At 40.5% G+C, this 23,293-nt stretch overlaps 1 protein-coding gene across 12 annotated transcripts; it reads left to right on the top strand.

The window, feature by feature from the left end:
• The first annotated feature begins 6 nt into the window (after positions 1–6).
• On the top strand, positions 7–22,702 carry add2 (adducin 2 (beta)). Of its 12 annotated transcripts, XM_017414668.3 has the most exons (16): positions 7–133; positions 7,799–7,985; positions 8,422–8,563; positions 8,663–8,814; positions 8,900–8,980; positions 9,124–9,273; positions 10,206–10,349; positions 10,570–10,668; positions 11,377–11,553; positions 14,437–14,685; positions 15,523–15,639; positions 15,728–15,814; positions 15,924–16,050; positions 18,677–18,763; positions 21,285–21,322; positions 21,471–21,598. In XM_017414668.3, the coding sequence occupies exons 2-15, from the start codon at positions 7,842–7,844 to the stop codon at positions 21,317–21,319; spliced, it is 1,791 nt and encodes a 596-aa protein (XP_017270157.1). In that variant the 5' UTR covers positions 7–133; positions 7,799–7,841; the 3' UTR covers positions 21,320–21,322; positions 21,471–21,598. The 12 variants fall into 12 exon arrangements, with proteins under 12 accessions (XP_017270157.1, XP_024861372.1, XP_017270153.1 ...); XM_025005604.1 differs by lacking the exon at positions 21,285–21,322 and having other exon boundaries at positions 18,680–18,763; positions 21,474–22,702; XM_017414664.2 differs by lacking the exon at positions 21,285–21,322 and having other exon boundaries at positions 18,680–18,763; positions 21,471–22,702.
• The last annotated feature ends 591 nt before the right edge of the window (positions 22,703–23,293 follow it).

Genomic DNA, 23,293 nt, shown 5'->3' with positions numbered 1-23,293 from the left:
CCCCACCCTCCTTCGACAGAGAGGAGAGGAGCTGGTGTCTTCCTGATTAGCTCCACCTGCGCCACCTCCGGACGCGGCTCTGCGCTGCGGGTGCGTGCCGCAACCGCGGACACGGCGCTGAGGATGCGCTGAGGTGAGACCCCTCTGCTTCTTCTTCTTCTTCATCATCATCTTCTTCTTCTTGTTGTGTTCAATTCGATCAGGACAATAAAGCAGAAACGACCGGCGCGTGCACGAGCTGCGCGCACTGTGCGTGAGAAGACGCCGTCCTCCTCCTCTTGTTTACCGCGCCGTCTCCCGCAGGGCGCTCCCCGTCCTCTCTGCACGGGTGGACTCAGACTGGGAGACATTCTGGGATGGAGGGGTGGGTGGGGTGGAGATAAAGGCAGCCGCGGCTCTGTGAGCGCGCTGCTGTCAGATTTAGACACTTTTATCTGCTTTATTCTGGTGTGCTGTATTTGGGTTGTGGAACAGGCTGTGATGTCGAGTTGTGGTGTTTTTTTGTTTGTTGTTGTTGTTGTTGTTGTTGGCTCCTGCGGTCCATCAGGGCTCCGGACCGGGTTCTCGTCGTTGGGAGAGCCGATGCGGTCCTATTAGAAGCTCCAGCTGAGCCTTAATTCGCAGGATTTCCGTGTCTCCCAAAGCCGGGCCGTGCCGCCGCTGGCCGCAGCCTTTCAGAGCTGGAAGCCATTAGCGGATCCTCGCTGGTGCTGATGCTGCAGCGCGCGAGTGAGTGTTGCTAGGCAGCTATGCCGCGCGCGAGCCGCTGTCGGGATGAGGGATGCAAGCTTTTCGCGTTGTTGTTGTTCAAATTAAGGGCTGTAGAGTCAGACAGCAAACAGCTGCTGTGTGTGACTCATCTCTCCTTTGTCTCAGATAGTACATAAATTCGTGGAATGTTTATAAAATGACCTCTTAATGTAAATAAGACAATCCTAAAAATGAATTTAAATGAATATTTTAGCCTTTTTAAAGTGGGCTTCTTTGTAAAAGTTTTAATAATAAATATCTTACCTGTTGTAGATAGCTTTTTGAACAGCCTCACTGAGAAATAAAGTTTAATTCTGACCAGACTGATGAGCTAACAGCTAGTCCGAACAAAGCTCTAAAGCCACATTCCTCCATCCATTCATTTTCTTTTTCCCGCTCCTCCTTTCCAGGTCAGCTAGTGTCTATCTCCAGCAGTCACTGTGCGAGAGGCAGGGGACACACTGGACAGGTTTCTAGTCCATCACAGGGACACATAGAGACAAACGAGACAACAAACCATTCACGCTCTCACTCACACAGTTTTAGAGTTACCAATGAACCTAACATGCATGTTTTTGGTCTGTGGGAAGAAACCGGAGTACCCGGAGTAAACCCATGTGCGCGCAGGGAGAACATGTAAACTCCACCCAGAAAGGCCCTAGATAGGGAAGCAATCTTTCTTGCTGGGAGGCGACAGCTCTAACCACTGCTCCACTGTGCCACACAGTTCCCACTGATTCATGTGAACACTATTCTATAGACCTTCAGACCACTATACATACATCGGTAAACACACAGAATTATGTGGCGAATAGTGGCAGCAGCAGCGAGATGTGGCAGTTCCCATTCAGCCTCGGGTCGAAAGAGGCAGAAATTATGAAATATTTCTGCTGAAATCAACGTGAAAACTGATAGTGGTGTTAGCGTTTGCATGAAATGTTTGAAAACTGGAGGACTTTTTTTTTTTTTTGAAGATGGCAAAATCTCCTTTGGAAGAATCCTTTTGGACAATACTGTCCAAGCCGTCCTAATTCCAAACTGGATTTTGCTGTTTTTTTAAAGGACTCCAATCTTTCAAATTTCTCAGCGATTTGAGCCAACACTCTTACTTAAACCTTTACACCACCATCGGTTTTACATTGCACAGTTATTTTGGCAGAAATATTATAAAACCCGTGCCAGATTTGACCCCAGGTTGCATCAGAAGTGTTACGACCAGCTACTGCTGTTGCTGTTGGTGTTTGCAATTAACCATAAAATGCTATGTATATAATAATAAATAACGTACTGAGGGTGGTGTAAAAATCTATAAAACAACATTCACATGAACCACTGTTAGATATGTCCTAAAGGAAAATTAAGTGCTAAAGAGAGAAAAATCAGTTACTCGACAGCTTTTTATGGCTTCTGCTTCATCCATTAGGTCAGGGGCGTCACTAGGTTTTAAGGACAAGGGGGGCTTAGCCCCCAGGAGATGCACAGGATGTGAGCAAACGTAGTGGGCGAGAACAACATTTCTCAAACAGCTAACAAAACCTGATGTGTCCACATTTTTGGACACATTTAACAGATACCTTACTGTGTAAATGTTTTAAGCAACCAATTATATTTTTATTCAGAACATCAACAAACAGGAAATATGTTTACAGTTTTAACAAGAAAAATGAACATATTTTTTTATTTTATTTTGTGAATTATATGGTTATTTATTTAAACTCATATTCTGGCCACATTATATTGAATTTTTGTAAAAAAAAAAAAAAAAAAAAAAAAACAATTTTGACACCAAAAAACCTTCATGTTCTGGTCAAACTTTTTCTTGGGCAAAAATTAGTCTCTATATCTCCTTGAAGCATTCACTTAAATAAAAATAAATAAATTAAATAAATTTAAATAAATGGTAAAACATTTCGGAAAATGCTTGATTGTTATTGTTCCCAGTAAATGGAATAAGCAAAAAAGGATTTTTTTTTTTTCAATTATTTTTTTTTACTTATTCTGTGAACATTAAAGAGATAAAAGAGCAGCAATCCACTTGGTTTTTGGCTGCGTTCAGACCCACTGTCAGCTAATCAGTCCTGTCAGAATAAAACTTGACAAATAGAGGCTGGACATAAAGCTGCGATATTAACTGTTGACAACTTTTACACAAAAGACCACTTCAGAATGGCCAAAGTCTCCTTTTAGGCTGCTTCATTGAAATGCCTATTGCCAGAGAGCAAAAAAAAAAAATTATTACCCTCCAATATGCAGTTTGTCAGAGTGGTAGCGTTCTCCAGTTCAGCTCCTGTAGTTAAAATGAAGAAACATCGCCTTTAACTTAAATGGACTCAGTCACTCGACTATGCCTCAGGCTCCATTTCATTTGATCTTTAAAGTGCTTTTTACTTTGGTATTATTTATTTATATTTAGCACACTTTGGTGAGATGAAGGGCAACCCTCCCTTAAAATCGCATACAGACTCTGGAATATGTTGCTGGAAAAATTCAAAAATATACAACCTACATCTATGAATTATGGCGTAAGTTATTATCACCTTAAGTGTTGCATTTTTAAAACTAGTCCTCTATCAAATGTTTTACATTTCATTCAGTTTATAGGAGCTAAAAAAGCAAATTTGCCAACTTAAGAAATATACAGTATACCATTTAGTTTTGTGTAGTTCTTATCTTATCTTTGAATTATTTTTATCCGTAAGTAAGATTTTACTGTCATGTTTAATTGTGTTTGTAATGTAAAATTGAAACTGGATTTAATATAATCCAGAAATTACAAGTGAAGACTTTCTCCCAATGCTTTAACAAGATATATAGGTCATCAAAGTCTAAAATGTGGTCACAAAACACAAGCTCTGTTTGACATTTGACACACTATTGGGTGACTGGTAGAGTTGATTTATGGAAAAACACAAAAATGGTTTTAGAAAAATGAAAATACAAGGTTTTTGCTGGGCAGCAATGATATGCAGATGAGACGGTCTTATATATACATAAGGAAAACGCTCAATACGTAGCTGTCAAATTGTCCCATACAACAAAGTCTCAGTTTTCATAAGTTAAGAAAAAAGAACTAAAGGACTTTCCAAAATATTCCTATAAATAGTCAAAAATTACCAAAGTACATAAAGTTCAGATCAAACTCTTGCTCAAAAATCACCACAAATATACGGTACTAAAATGTGAATAACTACCTTTAGACAGATGAGAAATTAACTTTCTGAGGAAACATCAGTTTCTGTATTTGAATGCATTGGTATTATTTAGGATTAGTTATTGTTTGTTAGTTATTTGTCTCAGATAAATCAAACAACTTTAAAACTCGTCAGATCACTCTATAATCAGCCTTAAACATACTCCACCAAAACTCACTACAGTATGATCAATGTAATACACTTATCTAATGTAAGATGTTGAGTTTTGATCATGTAATCATTTACACAGATGACATGTTTTTAGAACCATTTATGTTATGGCTCCTTTACTACTAAAAGTATCTCCATATTTTGTTCAGAACAGATGATGGGATCCTCAGCTGCATGAAAGGAGTAAAGATTTTGTAAATGAAGCTTAAGACAATTTAAGTATCTAACACACTTCCAAATGGTTTTAAAAAATATGAAGTTTTATTTCACGTCCAAAAAATAGCCTTTTTTATCAACCACCGCCGTTGCTATTAATGAATATTAGTCCATTAAAGCCTACTTATTAACATTTCATGACATGAAATTTTGAAAATTAGCTGTGCTATTTTTAGTGATGTTGGAATTAAAACCTCTCTCTGTTTGATTACTCAGCGAGCAGCTGGCTGAAGGAGGAGAGGAGTGGCAGCTCCATTACTTCCTGAGCTTCTATGAAACAAAAGTAACGTGATAATGCAGAGCGGTCAGATAAGTGGGGGGAGGCAGTGATGGTAGGCAAGCAGCCAGAGCATCGTGGCTCCCTCTTTTGTCATCAGGACCCTCCCTGGAGAAAGAGACTTTCATTTGTCTGACCCCCACCCCACCGCACACACATGTACGCTGAACCAAAACCTTTTGTGTGAAGAAAGAAAGCTGCTGCTTATATAAACTGGCTGTTGCGTAAAATAAATGCAATCCGTTTCACTGTGGATTACATGAGTTAATAAAAAATAAAAAGCAAAGCAGTTTATTAAAAAAGGCAGCATTTTAAGAGGAAGCGCCACATTTATTAAAAAGTTCATAAATATCCAGGAGTGTACTGTTTTTCATACATCAATATACACTTGCAGTTGTTTGTGTGGAGGTTTTATGGCTTCAGGGATGGTTAAGTTTGTTTAATTTAATTTTTATAGCAGCTTTTAGGTCGGTTGATTTCAGTATCTGAGCTCAGATAGCCTGCTGTTGTCGGGTAAATCACATCTTTCATCCAAAAGCTCCATTAAAGGTTTAGTAATCTGCCAGAGTTTCACATTTCCAGTGAAGTGAGCTCTAATAACGTGCATGAATCTGATCCAGCTTTGTCTTTTAGCCTTTAAAGCCTGCCATTCCAGGAGGAAACATGAAGCATCAAACGGAGAGTGCAGTTCAGTTGTGCTTACAGTGATGCAACGAATCAAGTAAGTAATGAAGTCAGTTAGCGCGATGAAGCTGAGGAAAAGGAGGGCGTGGTGCGTTCGAGGCCTTATCTTGTGCCTGCAGCGCAGTTTGTGTTTGTGTGTATTGGGGAGGGGCCAGCTCCTCATTGAAGATCCTTACGGTAACTCTTTACTCTTTCTCCAATAACAGAGCTCTATTACTTCCTAATTTCCTCTTAGTGGTTCTGACGATGCTGTCTGCTTGTGAGCTTATGCAGTGCTTATGCCTGCATTTTACTGAGCCTCACTTCCACTAGCCAGGGCCCAGAGGAATACAGCATCCTTAATGTAAGGGTAGGTTATTCACTTTAATGCTGCCATTTAAAAGTTATGAGGAAATGAGAGCTTAATGCTCAACTTTGCAAACAGGAAATTCAGTTATTCATATTAATGCAAAATACAATGGCATTTAGAGCTAAACTGAATCGTGCATAAGCAAGGATTTTGATTAAATAGATAATATTTATTTGATTACTAATTATATAAGCTGGATCAGCTTTGAGTTTTAGCTCTCTCTGGTTGGATGTGTACTGTTGGGTCCTGTGACAGAGCTGTGATGTTCTTTTGAAAGCAAAGACTTAAGACGTTCCCCCTTTTTGTCTACAGATTTCATAATATAACCATGACTGAACTTGCCTTTTTGTTGTGAAAATAGTTCTAAACTAAAGCGCTTGTAATTTCCATAATCAGGATAGTTTTCTGAACATAATGTTTATGGCTCCGTATTATACCTTTTTACTAATTCTTAAATTCTGGATGACCGGTTAATGTTTTTTTGTTTGCCAACGGCCCAATGGCAGTCAACAAGCTGAATAACAAGAAACAATGTTGAGACAATGTATCTGTTCATCGTTAGTTTGAACTCATTTACCCAAATTAGAGCAACTATAGTTACAAGCTGCAGTGAAGTGAAACTACATGTGTGAGAGATTCAGTGTAAAGCTGTAAGTTTGTTCCATACACATAAAAGTAATATGTAATTTTCATAGAAACTATTTTGTTATACATCCTTCATCCATAACATTGTGACCACCATATACCATATTTATGCGTACATCCCCCATTTTGAACCCAAAATACAATTGACCTGTTTGGAGGTAAATCAATGTCCTAAACCAGTTGTTGTGTTCATTGAACCATTTGTGAACCATTTTGCAAATGCCTCTTGAAGAACCATTATCCTGAGGAAAGAGGCTACTGCTGTCATGGAATACCATTTTCATGAAGAGGTGTGCTTGGTCAGCAAAACACTCAGGCAGATTTCTAGGATATTGTTTTCCAGCAAATATTGCTTATAATATTACACCACCACTGTTGGTATCCTGTCTTGCCTCAGTCTGGACTGCTGTATGTCCTTGGTGTTGGTTTTCTACTGTTCTTTGGTTACTTTTAGTAGATTCTGACCAATATAGACGAGGAACATTCTATAAAAACTGCAGTTCTGCAGATGCTATGAACCAGCCACTCATTCATCACAACTGGACCCTTGTAGCCATGAATATTCTTATGTTTGCCTGTTTTCTCTTGCTTCTAACACATTAGTTTTAATGGCACAGATCTTCTGTAGTCCCTGAACACCATTACAGGTGGGCTGACTTCTGGACTTTGGCTCGGCCATTGCAACACATTGATCTTTACCAGCCAACATGTTATCAATTTGCTTTTGCATTTGGGATCAATGTCTACTTCTTTAACCCAGTTCGGTCCAAGCTTCAGATGTCAGACAGATGGCTTCACATTTGACTCCAGAATCATTTGGTCTACAGAGAAATTCATGGTCGACTCAATGACTGAAAGGTGCTTATGTCCCGTAGCTGCAAAACAAGCCCAAACCATCACCCCTCCACCACCGTGTTAAACTGTTGATGTAAAGCATATGTGGTGACATGCTGTTTTTCTTTTTAAACAAGGTGCTGTGTGCTATGGCAAAAGAGCTCGCCATTAGTCTTGAGATGAATTTGTTCCAGAAGTCTTGTGGTTTGTTAAAATAAAGCTTTCTAACTTTAGTTATGCTGCTGGGTTTTTTTTTTTGTTTGTTTGATTTTTCAAAAGAAGAGGTTTTCTCCTGGCAACCGTTATAAACAAACTACAGTGTGTAGTCTTTACCATTCAGCATGCTAACCAAAGCCTGCAGGTTCTGACATATAGCTCTAAGACTTATTTCTAACTTTTTTGACCGTTGCAGTCTGGAGTGAAGTTGAAATTTCTTAAAGTAAAGGTGGACTTCGGTTTTACATGCTGTTTCTCATTTTTAATTAGCTTCATCAAACAAATGACATTTGTTGTTTTGCTTATGTTGCATTTGTGAAATTATAAGACCTGATCAGGTCATCTTTAACATACTGTTATGTGAAATCTTAGAATTAAGAAATAGTGTACTCATTTTTTATCACCTTTAAATAAAGCAACACACAGCATTTGTAGTAGTTGTATTTTGTTTTTCTTTTCTTCCAGTTCTTCACCTGGTTATAAGATAGTTACTGCACGAAAGTAGAAGATGAGCAAATCTCCCACCCCAAAGGGGACCCCTGTGCAGCGGAGCCCCAGCGATGGGGTCCCTGAGAGCCTCCAGTCGCCTCAGCACTCCACTCCCATCTCTGGAGAAAGAAAGAAACGCATCTCCAGCCTCCTCCAGAGTCCGGTGAAAGCCAGTTTTCTTTTTTATTTGTCTTTCACTTTGTCTTTTCTAGTTGGGATTGTGTCCTTGTATTAGAATAAACCTGTTCAGAAATTATTCTTGACATGTGATGAACTTTGGGACCAACAGTCTGAGGACTTGGTCTCATCTGCTTATATCAGGGCAGCAGTGAAGCTAAATATTTCTGATAAAAAAATTGTTTTGAGGTTAACCCCAAAGCAAAAGGAGCTTTGAGCATCTATCAGTAAATGTTTGCTATAAAAATTGATAATGGCCTTTTTTTCAGTTTTTGCTGATTCAAAATCACTGAAAAGTTTTATTGGAAAATGAGACAATCCAGTATTCAACTTTCCAAGTTTTGACTTAAAAAATGAAAAAAGATCTGCGATTAGATGTTACTGTAATTGTATATTGAGTTCTGATTTGTGTTTGTATGCAGTCCTTTCGAGAGGAGCTGGATGGGCTGATCCAGGAACAGATGAAGAAGGGTGGCAGCTCTTCCAATCTATGGGCACTGAGGCAGCTGGCTGATTTCATGGCCTCTCATGGCTCCCCAGCTGCCCTACCAGTCTCACCTTCCAGTATGTTGACAGCCATTAATTAAAAATTGCTTTATTAAATTAGTTTGTTTTTTTCCATCGTGAAGTTTTTCTATAGATGTTTTTTTCTTTTTCTCCAAGACATGATGATGGTGATGCCCATCAACGACCTGCATGGATGGGAACCTGGCAGTTTGGTGAAGGGAGAGAGGTTGATGCGCTGCAAGCTAGCCAGCACCCATCGGCTCTTTGACCTTTATGGCTGGGCCCAGATCCGCCAAACCTGTCTCACAGTTAGTTTTATATCCCATTCCTGCCTTTACTGGACTGCTGTAGCTGTCCCATATTCTAACTGGTGTCACTCTTCCTCTCTGGCAGCTGCGTGTGAGTAAAGAACAAGAACATTTCTTGGTGCTTCCAGATGGTTTGGCCTACAGTGAAGTGACTGGATCCAGTCTGGTGAGAAAGGATTTGGGTTTATGATGCATAAACTGCTGAAACAGCTCTAATATTGATGATACAATGCAAGTTTTGGTATAATTTTGGAATCTAAAGCACTAAATCCTGCTTTACATGAGCCTGACAGCTGTTCTTTTCCACAGGTGAAAGTGAATCTTCTAGGTGAGGTGGTGGAGAAGGGCAGCACCAACCTACAAGTTGACACTGAGAAGTTCAGCCTGCACTCAGCCATCTATTCTGCACGGCCTGATGTCCGCTGTCTGCTCCACCTCCACACACCAGCTACAGCAGCGGTGAGTCAGAGTGGGACGGCTGTAAATGAGGGTGGTTTATGGTTTCATTTGCACTCAAGAGGTGGAGTTTCCAAGTTGGATCAATCGACTGAAGCGCCTTCCATAGTCAAAATTCTAACTTGGATAGTTGAAGATTGTCACTAGCCTTGACCTCAAAAGCCATGATGGCTGCCTTACATGAAAAGTAGTTGCAGAAAAACATTAAAGAATCAACATTCTTTAAAAGGAATGCATGCTGCCCGCCTCCTTTTATGCAAGACATTTAAACTAAGATCATCTTATCCTGAGAAGTGACAAAGTTATAGTCATTTTGGTTGAACCTTGAAAATAACTAATAATAAGCAATATCTCAAGATTTCAAATAATGTGTTAACACTCAGATTGCATGTTATGAATGACTCAACTACTAACTAAGCCAAATTTTTAGCTCAGTATCTGTAAAATTGACTAAGCTATAGCCATGTGTTGGCTAAGGCTGATTGGCTGTGGTGACCATCTTGAAATAGGTGGACTCCAAACATTAATCAGATGTAGAGGTACAAGCAGTGATTGCTTTCTGAGAGTTTCATTAAAATCTCTCCTCTGGTTCATGAGATATTTTTGCTAACACGACAGACAAAAAAACACACACACAGACACGAGCAAAAACATTGTCCCTAATTGTTAAACTAAATTTTTGTCACATTTGACAGCCAACTCTGCCCAGACTCATTTAGAAGAGGCTTTTTTACACTTTTGCTGTTTATTTTCATTCACAAAAAACATCTACCGATTTCACATCCAAATCAATGGTGATAATGAATGTGTTTTTCTCATAAAAAGTGATTCTGCTTGTGTTCCATTCAAGTATTGTTGACACAGACTATTTCATCCGCACTGTGAAGGTGAGCCTCCCTCATTACTTTTCCGAGCTGACAGTTAACTGTCTCCAGGTTTCAGCTATGAAATGCGGCCTGATGCCTCTGTCCCACGAGGCCCTGCTGGTCGGTGACGTGGCCTATTATGACTATAATGGAGTCATGGAGGAGGAGAATGATAGAGTGGAGCTGCAGAAGAGCTTAGGACCCACCTGTAAGGTGAGCAGAACACAAGAGACCATACTGAATGTAGTTCTGGTTTGACTGTAGCTTCTCGAGTGCCACCCACATGGCATTGAGATTTGAGAATGAATGCAGAGAAGACGTTACAGGGTTATGTGACCTCACGATGGATTAATTATTGAAGCTTCTACTGCTGCTCGCAGCGGAGCTGCAGTTATTACAAAGGTGATTCACTTTTCTTTTCTTGGCCTCTCAGGTTTTGGTGCTGAGGAATCATGGCATTGTGGCTCTGGGGGAATCTGTGGAGGAGGCCTTCTACACCATCTACCACATCCAGGCAGCCTGCCAGATCCAGGTAGCACACATACACACACATGCACGAGTTTGTGTTTCTGTTCTTATTAGGGCAGTGTATTGACATGCATCCACTGCATACAGCTAAACCCAAACCGTAACCCTACTTTACCTTTTATGCCAATCTCAATCCTAACTTGTACCAGTAACTGACAAGTGATGGCTTGCTTCATGGTGATCTGCCTTTTGTTTGTATAATCACTACTGCTTTTGACAAGGTCGATGATGAGACCAGATTAAGTCGTAATGAGGTGACAAAAACAAGAACACAGAGTAAAATGTGAAACAGTAGGTGGGTTGAAGAAATGTTTCTGCCATTGCCTCTGTGGATTAGCGAGAAAGTGGACAAGCTTATGTAGGTTGCATAGATGCATCCGTGTTATGCTTGGACTTTTGCTCTTCTTTTGGTACTCCTTGTGCACTGTTGGTGTTATTCAGCCATTCGTTCTGCACTGCAGTATTATTCACTACAGAAGCATCAGGACCCACAGTACTCCTACAGCAGCGGCCTGTAGATCTTAGGTGACTAACTGTGAGGTTATAATGGCTTCACTCACATTAAAAAGAGTTTTTTTTGCACTTGTATGAAAATAAAGAGGATGTGTGTAGTTTTCTATTTTAACAAAGGCTATTCCCTTGATGAAAAGACCCACATGAGGCTTTGCTTTCACTAGAATTAATTATATGTGTGTGTGGGCGTTTTTGCTAGGTGTCGGCGTTGTGTTGTTCTGGAGGGGAACACAACCTGATTCTGCTGGATCGGACCATCCATAAACCTGCTGCAGCTGGCACTGTCGGCTGGGCTGGCTCCACCTTCGGACCCCTGCATAAGAGCCGCACTGGGGAACACGAGTTCGAAGCTCTTATGCGGACGCTGGATAATCTGGTAAGCAGCAGCACTGAACTGAAAAGAAACAGAAAAGTAGAGTTTATGCAGTGATAGTCATGGCTACTTTAAAAACATCGAAAAGATAGAGACATTTGTCTGATTTGTCACATGGAGTTTAGTTTAATCCTTTCTTCTGTGGTTCATGGGGGAGCCTGGTAAAGTCTTTGATATAGATCATGGATGCTGATGAATCCGAATGATTACTGCATAGTTAGCAGCAGCAAGGCTCATTCAAGAAAGAAATCTGCCACCTAAAACAACTTGAATTCAAAAACATCCAAGCAGTTTAAGTGAATCCATGTGTTGCTATATTTAGCAGCACAGTGGCTGCTAAATGTATCCTGCTGTGGATCAGTTGTGGTGATCTACTATTCTTTCCCCAAAACAGCAATTATGAGACAGTAAAATAAGTAATGCTACGTTCTATTAGCTTTGAACTTAAATATGGGATCTGCATTACATCTAACTCAACTATTTTTCAGTAACCAGGCTAACTGCTATTGGCAATTCGAGCCAGTAACAATAAATGTAACAATAACTATACATTTCTGGCAGAACCACATAGCAACATGTTTGGTAATTGAGAATGCAAAATACTATACCTGTGACTGACTTAATGAAACACAAACTGACAGAAGTGCAACAACATAGTTGATTACTCCACCTATCCCAACATTTTATGTGTGCTGCCATTTTGGATTTTGAGGTTAGAGCTGATAAGAAACCTCCAGGGTGTTCCAATTGATTTTTCCGTATTGGAACTTGGAAATTTCAGCTCTTGAGCACAAATGGAATGCACCACAATTACAGAGTTAGCGTAGCAACACAGACATCGGTTGGTTTAAAAAATACTGACAATGTGTAAAAATACTTTCTTCCTTATTTTCCAAACTGAGATCATTCTGACTGCAGTCTACAGCATGTAGAAGTACTCCACATAACGCTATTTTTAAAGAAGAAGAAAAAAATACTCTTAAAATTTGTTTTATTATTGTCCATTCATCCATCCAGCTATCCATCCACCCAGCCAGCTAGCCACCCACCCACCAATCTTTTACAGATTACCTGAGACTGTCGTGGGGGAAACAGCTTAAGCAGAGATCTCCAGAGATCCCTCTCTCCAGCTCATCTGCAGGGACTTTGGAAAGTTCCCAGGCTAGCTGTGAGATATAATCTCATGGCTGAGTTCTGGGTTTGCCACAGCGTCTCCTTCTATTGGCACATGTGTGAAACACCTTCCTTAAAAGACGCCCATAAGGCATCCTGACTCGATACCCAAACCACTTCAACTGGCTCATTTTGATGCAGAGGAGCAGTGACTTTCCTCTGAGCTCCTCTTGATTAGCAAAGCTCCTCACTCTATCCCCAAGGGTGAGTCCAGCCTACCGTGCAAAGGAAGCTCATTTCAGCCACTTGCATTCACCATCTTATTTATTACCCATAACTCATGACCAGAGGTGGGAGCTGGAATGAAAATTGATTGGCAAATTGAGAGCTTTGCCTTTTGGCTCAGCTCTCTCTACACCATGATAGATTAGTACAGCGTCCACATCACTGCAGCAGCTATCCCATGACCTGGAAATACTTGATCTCCTTCACTATGGGAAATAGCTCATTCCAAACCTGAAGCTGGCAATCCACCCTTTTCCAGTTGATGACCATGGCCTCAGACTTGGAGGTCCTGGTCCTGGTCTTTATTCTGGCTTCTACTACAAACTGCTCCAGTGCCTTCTGGAGGTCAGAAGGCCCCCAAACCAGATTCATTCTGCCTCTTAGATACACCCAGAAATGCTGTCCATGAACAGAAATAGTAGCAAAGTGCACTTTGTCTTTTACTACCATTGGCATTAAATACTAAAAAATGCTGACCTTAGAAAGCATTAAAATATCCACACATTATCAGGCCAACTCGGTCACTGAAACCACTTTGTCTGCGAATGTTAGATTTGTCTTATATTTTGTAAAATTCAATATTACCTTCCTTACTAAAAAAAAAAAATTATGACACAAAAATGAGCCAAATCAGCTTATTCTTTAGGGCCATTAATCACAGTTAATTGCTATTTAACTGCTATTTATTCACAAATAAATAGCTGAAAAAATTGCATCTATTGTATTTCTTGGCATTGGAATAACTTCCAGTCATTCCCGACAACCTAAATGACCATGTGTTCACCCTACCCTTAACCAAAACCAGAACCCTAGACCTGACATCATCGAAAGAACAGCTGCTCCCAGCAAAGTTTCTGTTTATACTAGAAAAATATATCCTAACAAGGTGAGAATTATAATGTTCACGGTATTAGTCAAGTATTGGAGACTGACATTCATATGTTTAAGTTTGTCCTGAGTTGTCTGATTGTCCGTATAACAGTTCAGACAGAGCAAATACCATTTTTGACAAACACTGCTGTGTTTTTATTGATGCTCCAAAATAACAAAAAAGACTGATGGGCTTGCAACCTCTCTAGGGTGTATCCTGCTACTTGCCCAGTGACTGCTGGAGACAGACACCAGCTCCTCTGACCCTACGCAGGATTGAGAGGGTCTAGAAAATTAATGGATACATGGGAAAGCATAAAAGATTTCCTGCGGTTTTGCAATTGGAAAGCTTTTGAGATCCAGCAGTGTGAACTGTTGAGTGTGCAGGAGCAGCTTAACACAGCATATGCAGCTGGACTAATGGTATAAACCACAGAAAACATGCTTGAATACAAAAACACTTTAGAAATTGTTGCTTTTTCTTTAGGTGCCCATAATGCCAACCTAACCAGTACTTAAGTGATGTCAGTAGCAGTAGTGCATTTTTTTAGCCTAATGGAGACTTAAGTAATGGCTGCCTGCCTAAACCTTAAAACGCCTCTTTCTGTTATTTTCCAGGGCTACCGTACTGGCTATGCCTACCGCTTCCCTGTGCTGCTGGAGAGAACACGGACACGGAGGGAGGTGGAGGTGCCGGCAACAGTAACGGCCTTCCACCAGTTCGATGATGACGGTGTCCACCCAGCTCTGAGGCAGCACCCGTTCGCTCAGCGCCAGCAGCAGGAGAGGACACGATGGCTCAACACCCCTAACACCTACCAGAAAGTCAGTCAGGAGCAAGCCAGCCCGGGACACCAACGCACCACTGTGAGGCTCTGGGGATAAGTCTGAGTGATCTGTATTACCCCACTGACCAACATGCATCTGCTCTACTAACTCCACAATGGGACATTTATGAAGTCCCTGTTCTTTGTGGTCACTGTGGGCTAAATCTCGCATCATGTTTATCTTCTCATATAAAGGGATTATTACATTGTGACTATATAAATATGGACAAATAAAAGGTAACTGTAGAGCAGAAAAATCAAAACCCAGAGTTTAAAAAAGCAGACAGTCTGGCGAAAAAATGGAAAAGGCTTGATTTTGCTTTTAAGTTTTGGACATTAATTATATATAATACAAAAAGGAAGCAGATAAAGTAAATCAGTAGGATGTACAGTATTTTTGGTCTGCTTTAACTAAAACTACTGAGTTAGCAGGCTTCCTTCTGATTTCTATGGACAGGAATCTCAGTAGTGGAGGCTTTATCTTTGTTTCCAAATAGCTTAGAGGGGAAATAAATTTTGCAAAGTTGCAAAAATATGAAAAAACTAAATGTGAGAGGTTTTCTTACATCAGTGGGAGGAGCTTGACTCCTCTTGAGTCCCTCTCACCTCTTTCTCTCTCCTCTGCATTGCAGATGGAGGCCCACAAGCTTTGTGAGGACTACTATAGAGCAGAGTCTGCCCTCTGGTGGCCAAACACATCATATCTCAATACATCTCTCTCCTGAGCTTTTTTTTTTTAAAAAAAAGGAATTAATTAAATTTGACTTGATTGTGACTGAAATGGACACATTGGGGTGATTTCCGATATCTCTGCTTGTTTGTTCATGATAAAGTGTTTAATAAAACACCATTTTCTTGCTGATGTTCCTTCTTGCAGTGGTTGAAGGCAGACGAGGTGACACAGGCCGGCAGCACAGCCATCAAGATTGAAAACCCAAACCAGTTTGTGCCTCTTTACACCAACCCTCAAGAGGTGATTGAGACACGAAACAAGGTATGCCTGTCCTCCCTAATTCCCCTTTTCCGCCTTCTGCACAGAGGTGACTCAAAAATGCTTACAAAGAACGTTTTGTTGTCCTCAGATCCGACAGCAGAATCGTCAGGATATGAAAACAGCAGGACCACAGTCTCAAGTCCTAGCAAGCGTCATAACAGATGACAGCCCTCCGGTAATTCACATTGTCTCTGCAGGCAGAACAGTTTTACTCTTTTTTTTTCCTCTCCCTTTTTGGTATTGAGAGTATAAACTGTGCCTGCATATTTCTACTTGCTCCTCAGACTCCAGTGAGCCCACCCAAAGACCCACCAGAACCAGAACCTCCCAATCCCTTCAACGAACTGACGGACCAAGCGCTGGAGGAATACCGCAAGGAGGTGCAAAGGAAACAAGATGAGGGGACCAATGGTACGTTGTTCAGTTCGACCTGCTGCTCAAACGACCTCATGCTTCTTGGCATCTTAATTATAAAACAAAGTCAAATTTAACATTTGAAGCTTGTTAAAGTGTTACACTGATGTTCAATAAGCTGTCAAACAGCATCACTATCCATGGACACAGTTCTGACTGAAAATATACAGTAGATCAATCAAAGATTTAGACTGACCTCCATTCCTTTAGTATGTGGCAAAGATGTGTCCCTGAAATCTTTATTTTACATTCCCATGTATTACTTCTGGTTTGGTGTCAGAAAACAGGAAACATAAACATTAATTTGGACTTAAAAGATGACAGAAAATAGATAGGTGAGCCAACTCGTGCAAAAATCAAAGAAAAGAGGAGCAGAAGACTTAAATACAATCAGATTGAATTCCTATATAATAATACTGACCATTTTTAGCATTCATTATTAATTTATAGCTTCAGTTTCCTAACGTGTCTGATAGCCTTTCATTGTTTTTCACTTGTGCCACATCTAGATATTTTTTGTAATTTTCTGCAGTAAATTAGTTTATTGTGCTTCTCACTTTTTCTTTGAATGCATTCCTTACTTTCTTCTAATCCTCTGAATCCATTCAGACCACAGCTTTATTTTAAACTAAAGCACAAAGGGATTTTGTGGAAAACGTCTAAATATCTATTAAAAACATTTTATATCTCAACTTTCAAATCACTTTAAATTTAGTATAAAACAATGTTAGAATCATAATTTTATTTTAGGGTTAATTAAATTTTGGAGCAATTTTTTTTTGTGTGTCTGGGAAAGGATGATGATAATAAATGTTGACTCAGACTTGACACGTACAGTGTGTTTCCTCCAGTCTGAATGGGTTAAAGGAACAGTGTGTAACAAATACTGACATCTAGTGGTCAAGTTTAAGATAGTCACACAATAGTCCCATTAGCCAGGGTTTCTAGGTCTTCAGGTATCCATCCAACCACCCCTCGCCCTTCTGCAACAATGTTTAACACGTGTTTTGTGTCTGTGCTACAGAAAACTTTCCTTTTAGAAGGACCCACTGACCCAGTAAATATAAATAGTTCATTCTAGGTCCAAAGGTCTGGATGTTTTCAGAATAGCCCCAGATCTCAAAAGAAAACAAGTTATTTTGAAATCAGGTATGGATCTTCTAAAACAAAATCATAATTTATAATGTTTGCCTAAAACACAAGCAAGGCTATGTTGTGCTTTTTTCTGTATTTTACACCAGCAGCACATTTCATCTCCACTGTCAAGAGTGTCTGTGTGATTTACACATTGTGACTGAGCGGTTACACATGTTTTAATGTCTTAGAGTATACGTTTAAAAATGTCTGGCTTATCACTGTGTCATGGAAACAGTATGTTTTTTTTTTTTTATTATAAAGCACAGCACAGCTTGATTCTGGGCAGGGTCACATGGATCTGGTGCTTTTGCAAACATCCAGGGTTGGTCGTAGGGATTCTTGAGTTGCAAAACAGAAAGCAAGCAAGAAAAAAAAGCACAATACAATTATGGTATATAACAATGTTGAGTAAGAAATAAAGAAGTGTGTGGGTGGGAAGTGGTTACCATTTCATACTCAGCTGGTACAAAACATCAACTGGTGGGTACAACTGGGTACGAAGTGGGGGGTACAATTTGATGGAGGGGTGAACTGACCACCACCTACCATTAGGTACTAACACACATCCACTAACAAGACCGGATCAGACGTCCTTTAGAGATGCATTCAGCTCGGCTGCCAATGGAAATAATGACATTTTGAGAAAAGCAGTAAATAAAAGGGCTCTTGTTTATTTCTTAGTTATTATTTCACACCAGCATATATATTGACAAGTCATCAGACGGCTTGGTTCATGCGTTGGTGTACAACAAAAATGTGTACAGATATGATCCAGTACAAGCCTTTCAGATATGTCAGCAAACTCAAAACTCAAAATTTGAAACAGCTCTTTTGAAAATGCTGACAATTTGTGCGTTAACATTTCCTAGTGACCAGCAGCACTTTAAGTTACTGCAGTCATGGATAAAACTTTATGAGAGCACTGAGACCACCACAAAGTTCAAAAGTTGACTGCGAGACACCAAAAAACTACAAAGAAATGAGAAATATTCTCCAACGTGGCAAAAACTGGCGAGAAGAAAACCCAAACAGAACCAATGAACCATTCCAGGCTGTCAGCACCAGAGTTTATAACAACACCAATATATTTCAAGTAATAGCACTCACCACCATGAAGCTGTGATCTGCTGACTGTTGAATAGCTTTTCTACCAAATACTGGCATGAAATAATAACTAAAAAATGAAGGAGCACTAATTTTACTGCTTTTCTCAACACGTCATCATGCTCAGTGGCAGCTGAGCCAAACATATCTTTGATGGACCTTTGACCTATCTCAGGGACGCATGTTAGGATTACACATTTCATGAATTTAAAAGTCATTTCATGTTTCTGACATAGACCCCTTGTTGTTGTTCCACGCTGGTCCTTTAAGTGTCACACGTGAACGTTGTGTAAAGTGTGCTCACTTCTCCTTTACCCCTCAAACCCAACCTCCTGCACATCTGAGCCCTCACTCTGCCTCACCGTCTGTGTGTCTGTGACAGTAGGGGAGGAGGTGGAGAACGACAGGGAGTCCTCCCCTGCTGCCTCCCCTACAAAAGGCCCCGCGGCCAGCCACGCTCTCATCTCAGGTGAGGCTCGGCGGAGCACAGACTCAGGCTGTCTGCCCAGCTTGCCCTCCATGCTGCTGTTTGACCTGCAGCCTGCTCCAAGTTCCACACGTGGCCTCATGTGACTCAGTGCTGCTTGGTGCATGTTCCAAACCCTCACTGACAGCTCTGTTACTCCTCCTCATATGCAGCTGATAGTGTCTCTGTACTGAGCACACAAATGGGTAATAATAGGACGGTTTTGTGTAAATTCCTGAAGATTGAAGGCACGGATGATGAAGAAATGTACATAAAATGGATTTATTTCAAACACACTTTCCTCACAGCAGAGGTCCCTTTGATTAAGTAAAATAAAAAGAACCACTGCTGTGTCAAATATATTTTTTAATAAAGTCATGTTTTCTTTTGAAAATAATATCCATAATACAGCACTGCTGCCTGTGTTATTTTTACTTTTTCTCTTGAGTTTCTCTGAATAATAAAACCCCTCATTTCGAACACTTTAAATTGGAATGGCTTTATTGAAATCTTTGGTAGAGATGTGCTCAGCAGGAGGTCCTCTTGCTTATTAGAGACCTGGTGGAGTAACATTCACTGTCAGCTTTTGTTGATGTACGTCGTTTTTGTTGAAGAAAACATTTTGACTTGAAATATGAGGAAAATACCGGTTCGACCAGGATTTTTGCAAGTTCAGCTAGGCAATATTACAGTCATGAGAAAAAAGAGAGTCAAGTCTCTATCAGTTCCAGAGTTTTACATATCACGACTGGACAAAAAAAGGATCACACAACAGATTCCACCACGTCCTCATTTTCTAACAAAAATGAAGCCAAAATGGAAAAGATGTGTAACAACGTAAGTCCACTTCATGATCTAGCAGCTCGTAGAACCTCCTTCAGCAGCAATAACTCTCAGTAGTCACTTTCTGTTTGTCTCTCTCAAGGTTGTGGAGAAACTTTGGTCCACTCTTCTTCAGTTCATTGAGGTTTGCAGATATTTGTTTCTGCTCAGCTCTCTTAAGGTCCCACCACAGCATTTCAGTCAGGTTGAGGTTCTGGACTCTGACTGGACCATTCCAACACCTTGATTCTTTTCTTCTTCAGTCATTCTGTTGTAGATCAGCTGCTGTGTTTGGGATCATTGTTCTGTTTCATCATGACCCAGTTTGGTCCAAGCTTCTGCTGTCAGACAGATGGGCTCACATTTGACTCCAGAGTCCTTTGGTCTACAGAGGAGTTCATGGTCGACTCAATGACTGCAAGGAGCCCAAACCATCACACAGCCACCCCCATGCTGACAGCTGGTATGAGGTGTTTGTGCTGATATGCTGTGTTTGGTTTTCTATAAACATAAAGCATTATGGGTAAACATTACCTTGGTCTTATCTGTCTAAAAGTACATTGTTCCAGAAGTCTTGTGATTCAGATGAAACTTCACAAACCTAAGCCGTCCCTCCATGTTGTTTTTTGGGAAAAGAGGCATTCTCCTGTAAGTCTTCCAAACAAGCCATACTTGTTCTGTCCTGTCATAACCTTTAACCTTTAACCTGATAACTGAGGCCTGTAGAGTCTCAGATGGAGCTCTGAGACTACAGTTTTTTACTCTGAGCATTGCACGGTCTGACCTTGGGGTAAATCAATTGAGACAGCCCCTCCTAAAAAGATAGACGGCTGTCTTGAACGTTTCTCTGTTATGGCGGAGCATGGCGAACCCAGAATGCAGACTCATCACAATGCAAAAAGGAAACTAATTTAATAACAAAACTTAAAGGAACCCAAAAGGCTGACGTGGCAGCAAAAGACAAGATTACAAAAACTTACAAAACAATGGCGGAGAAGACATGGAACAAGGTGCATGGACGTGGCTTGAAAAATACACAAATGCAAAGATGACACACAGCAGAGATGGAGAGCAACAACCAGAAGGAACGAAGTCCATGACATTCTCTCTGTAGAACCAGTAGTTTTGAAATGAGCTTTAAACTTTCCCAGATTGATGGGCAGCAACAGTAGTTCTTTAAGGTCATTGCTGATGATTTTCTGTCTTGTCATTGTGTTAACACACAACTGTCAGCTCCAGAGCAGCAAACTGACTAAACTCCTGCTTTTATAGAGGTGATCACACTGATGATGATCAGTTCATCAACACACCTGATCAGCAGCTCTTGGCTGGTACTTTCAAACACATATTTTCCTCCTTTTGGCTTTATTTTTGTTTAATAAATGATGACAGGGTGAAAATTGTTGTGTGTTTTGCTCACTTGAGATCAGATTTGAATAATTTCAGAACCTGATAAAGACTTGAAGATATTCCACTGAGTTGTGGATCAGAACTACTATAGAAATCTGCTAAAATAAAACTGAACGATGGGTTTTATGAATCAAAAGTCAAAATGTATGTTTATGTTCTGTTTCTGTTTGAGTTACATTTGGCACATTTCAGCTCATTTGTCTCAGCACCTACTGTATCTGTTGTACTCTTTCCTTGTGTCTCTATCTCTGTCTGTCTGTCCTTTTCTGTGTTACCCCACACTGGTTTATAGGGCACACATCTGGTGCTTTGGTCTTGTCCCTCTAGTGAGTAAGTACAGAGAAACCGTATGGCAACTCAAATCTCATAAAGCAAGCATGTTAGCATGTAGCTTTGCAGCTCCACCCATCTCAGGCCTGTCTTGCGTCTTTGCTGAACATTCTGTGCCTTGTTTGTTCCCTTTCAACAATCTTCGCAGCAGAGAAGGCAGAGAGCGACACTCCGGCCATTCAAAACGGTGGCGAGGAGGAGAAGCAGGCGACGGAGGAACTGGAGAAAGGGATGAAGGCTCTTTCCACCAACGACACGTCCTCCACTCCTACCGCCCTGCCAACTAAGCCCCAAGGTAACACCCCTGAAGGCTCGCCGTCCAAATCCCCGTCCAAGAAGAAAAAGAAGTTCAAGCCGCCGTCCTTCCTGAAGAAGAGCAAGAAGCAGAAGGAGAAAGTAGAGACCTGAGTCGAACGCGCAAACGCATCAGACCTCGGTGAAACACTTCATCTCGTGTGACGAGGCGGCAGATGGCGTGAACCACAGCAGATCTATTCAGACTCATTTCACACTGTATTTTGCAGTCCCGCTACTATACACTGATTTATTGTATGTGGTGATTCATCTGAAGCAGGTTAAAGAGCTCTGGTCATTATTTTTCACAAGCTATTTGACCCAGGTCGATACAACTGAACAACTGGACAAACTACTTGTGACCACTAACACAGTTTCTGTATTGTCTTTTTTTCTCACAGCAGTTTGTCACTTCACTTCACTTCACTTCACTTTACTGTACAGCCGACATGTTTCTTTCAGCAACCAGGATTTCCTGATCCCGCGTCACGTTTGTTTCTCGACAAGCCACAGAGGAGAGCGAAGTCTCCATTATCCATGTGTAGACACTTGGCTTATGTAGATTAATATTAGCACGTCACATTTGTTCATCGATATAGGCATCTCTTAGTCAGCTGTGATTATCAGATAGATGTTGCAGGTATAATCTGTGAGTATGGATGCAGTACATTTAGAAATATACTGATAGTTGTGCTCTGCTGAATGTAAGTTTTATGTAAAACTATCAGACTATTGAGGCTTTTGCAGCAGAGACAGAGAAGGGAGAGGAAAAGAAAAGCAAGGAAAATATAGCGGGAAGCAACCAAATGAGCCACTATGACCACTGTCATTAGATTCAAAAGGAAAAGACATTAAGTTTGTTAAAAACCGAGAACAAGCTAGGCTGAACTTACTAAACATTCCACTTTTCTTATTTTATTTTAAAACATTCATGTGCAAAATACCTCTTTACAGTAATTGTTTTAGTTTGAACCAGTAGCTGTTATCAAAATGCTGATGTGTGACTTATTTTATGTAAGAATGTATATGTGAGTGTTGCAACGTTGCCATGTATCAGACATTAAAGTTGGGTTTCACTTCAGTTCAGCATCTTGTTTCTGTCTGATTTTCACCACTTGGTTCCAACGCTCCATGAGGTATTTTTACACCTCAGCACGTAAGACAACTTGTGTTTTTGGTATTTGATGATGCTCCACTAACTGTGCACATTGTATCTGCTGAAGACTTCCTGCCACTGTTGTTCTTTTTCTTTAACCAACTATTATTCCTGGGAATGACCCTGCTCATATCGCCTCAGAACAAAGGTGCACAGTCTTTGCTTTCATAACTACCCAGTTCTTTTTATCGTCTCCATCCACACTACACTGGATATTTTTGAAAACTGAGATTTTTTTGCTGTGTTTGTCCTTCCCATCAGAGTTTTGAGGAAGAAAAACAGATTTTGTCACTGCCAAACATTGATTGTGTGCTGAAATGGTTGATAACTGAGAGGGAATTGTAAACGGTACTCATAAAAGTTATCAAAAAGTGTTCAAAGACTAAAGAATATGAACGTGGCTTAGATTGTCGACTTGTCTTCATATTATCAAAGTATTTGACTTATGACTCAGATTATTGTAGAACTGTTGAGAAAGACAAAAATGGTGGAAACTTGCGGGATCACCATCTTGAAACAGT

Source organism: Kryptolebias marmoratus, linkage group LG1, assembly GCF_001649575.2.
Source record: "Kryptolebias marmoratus isolate JLee-2015 linkage group LG1, ASM164957v2, whole genome shotgun sequence".
In the NCBI taxonomy this organism is placed as follows: Eukaryota; Metazoa; Chordata; class Actinopteri; order Cyprinodontiformes; family Rivulidae; genus Kryptolebias; species Kryptolebias marmoratus.
This window is presented reverse-complemented; position numbering and strand designations above follow the sequence as displayed.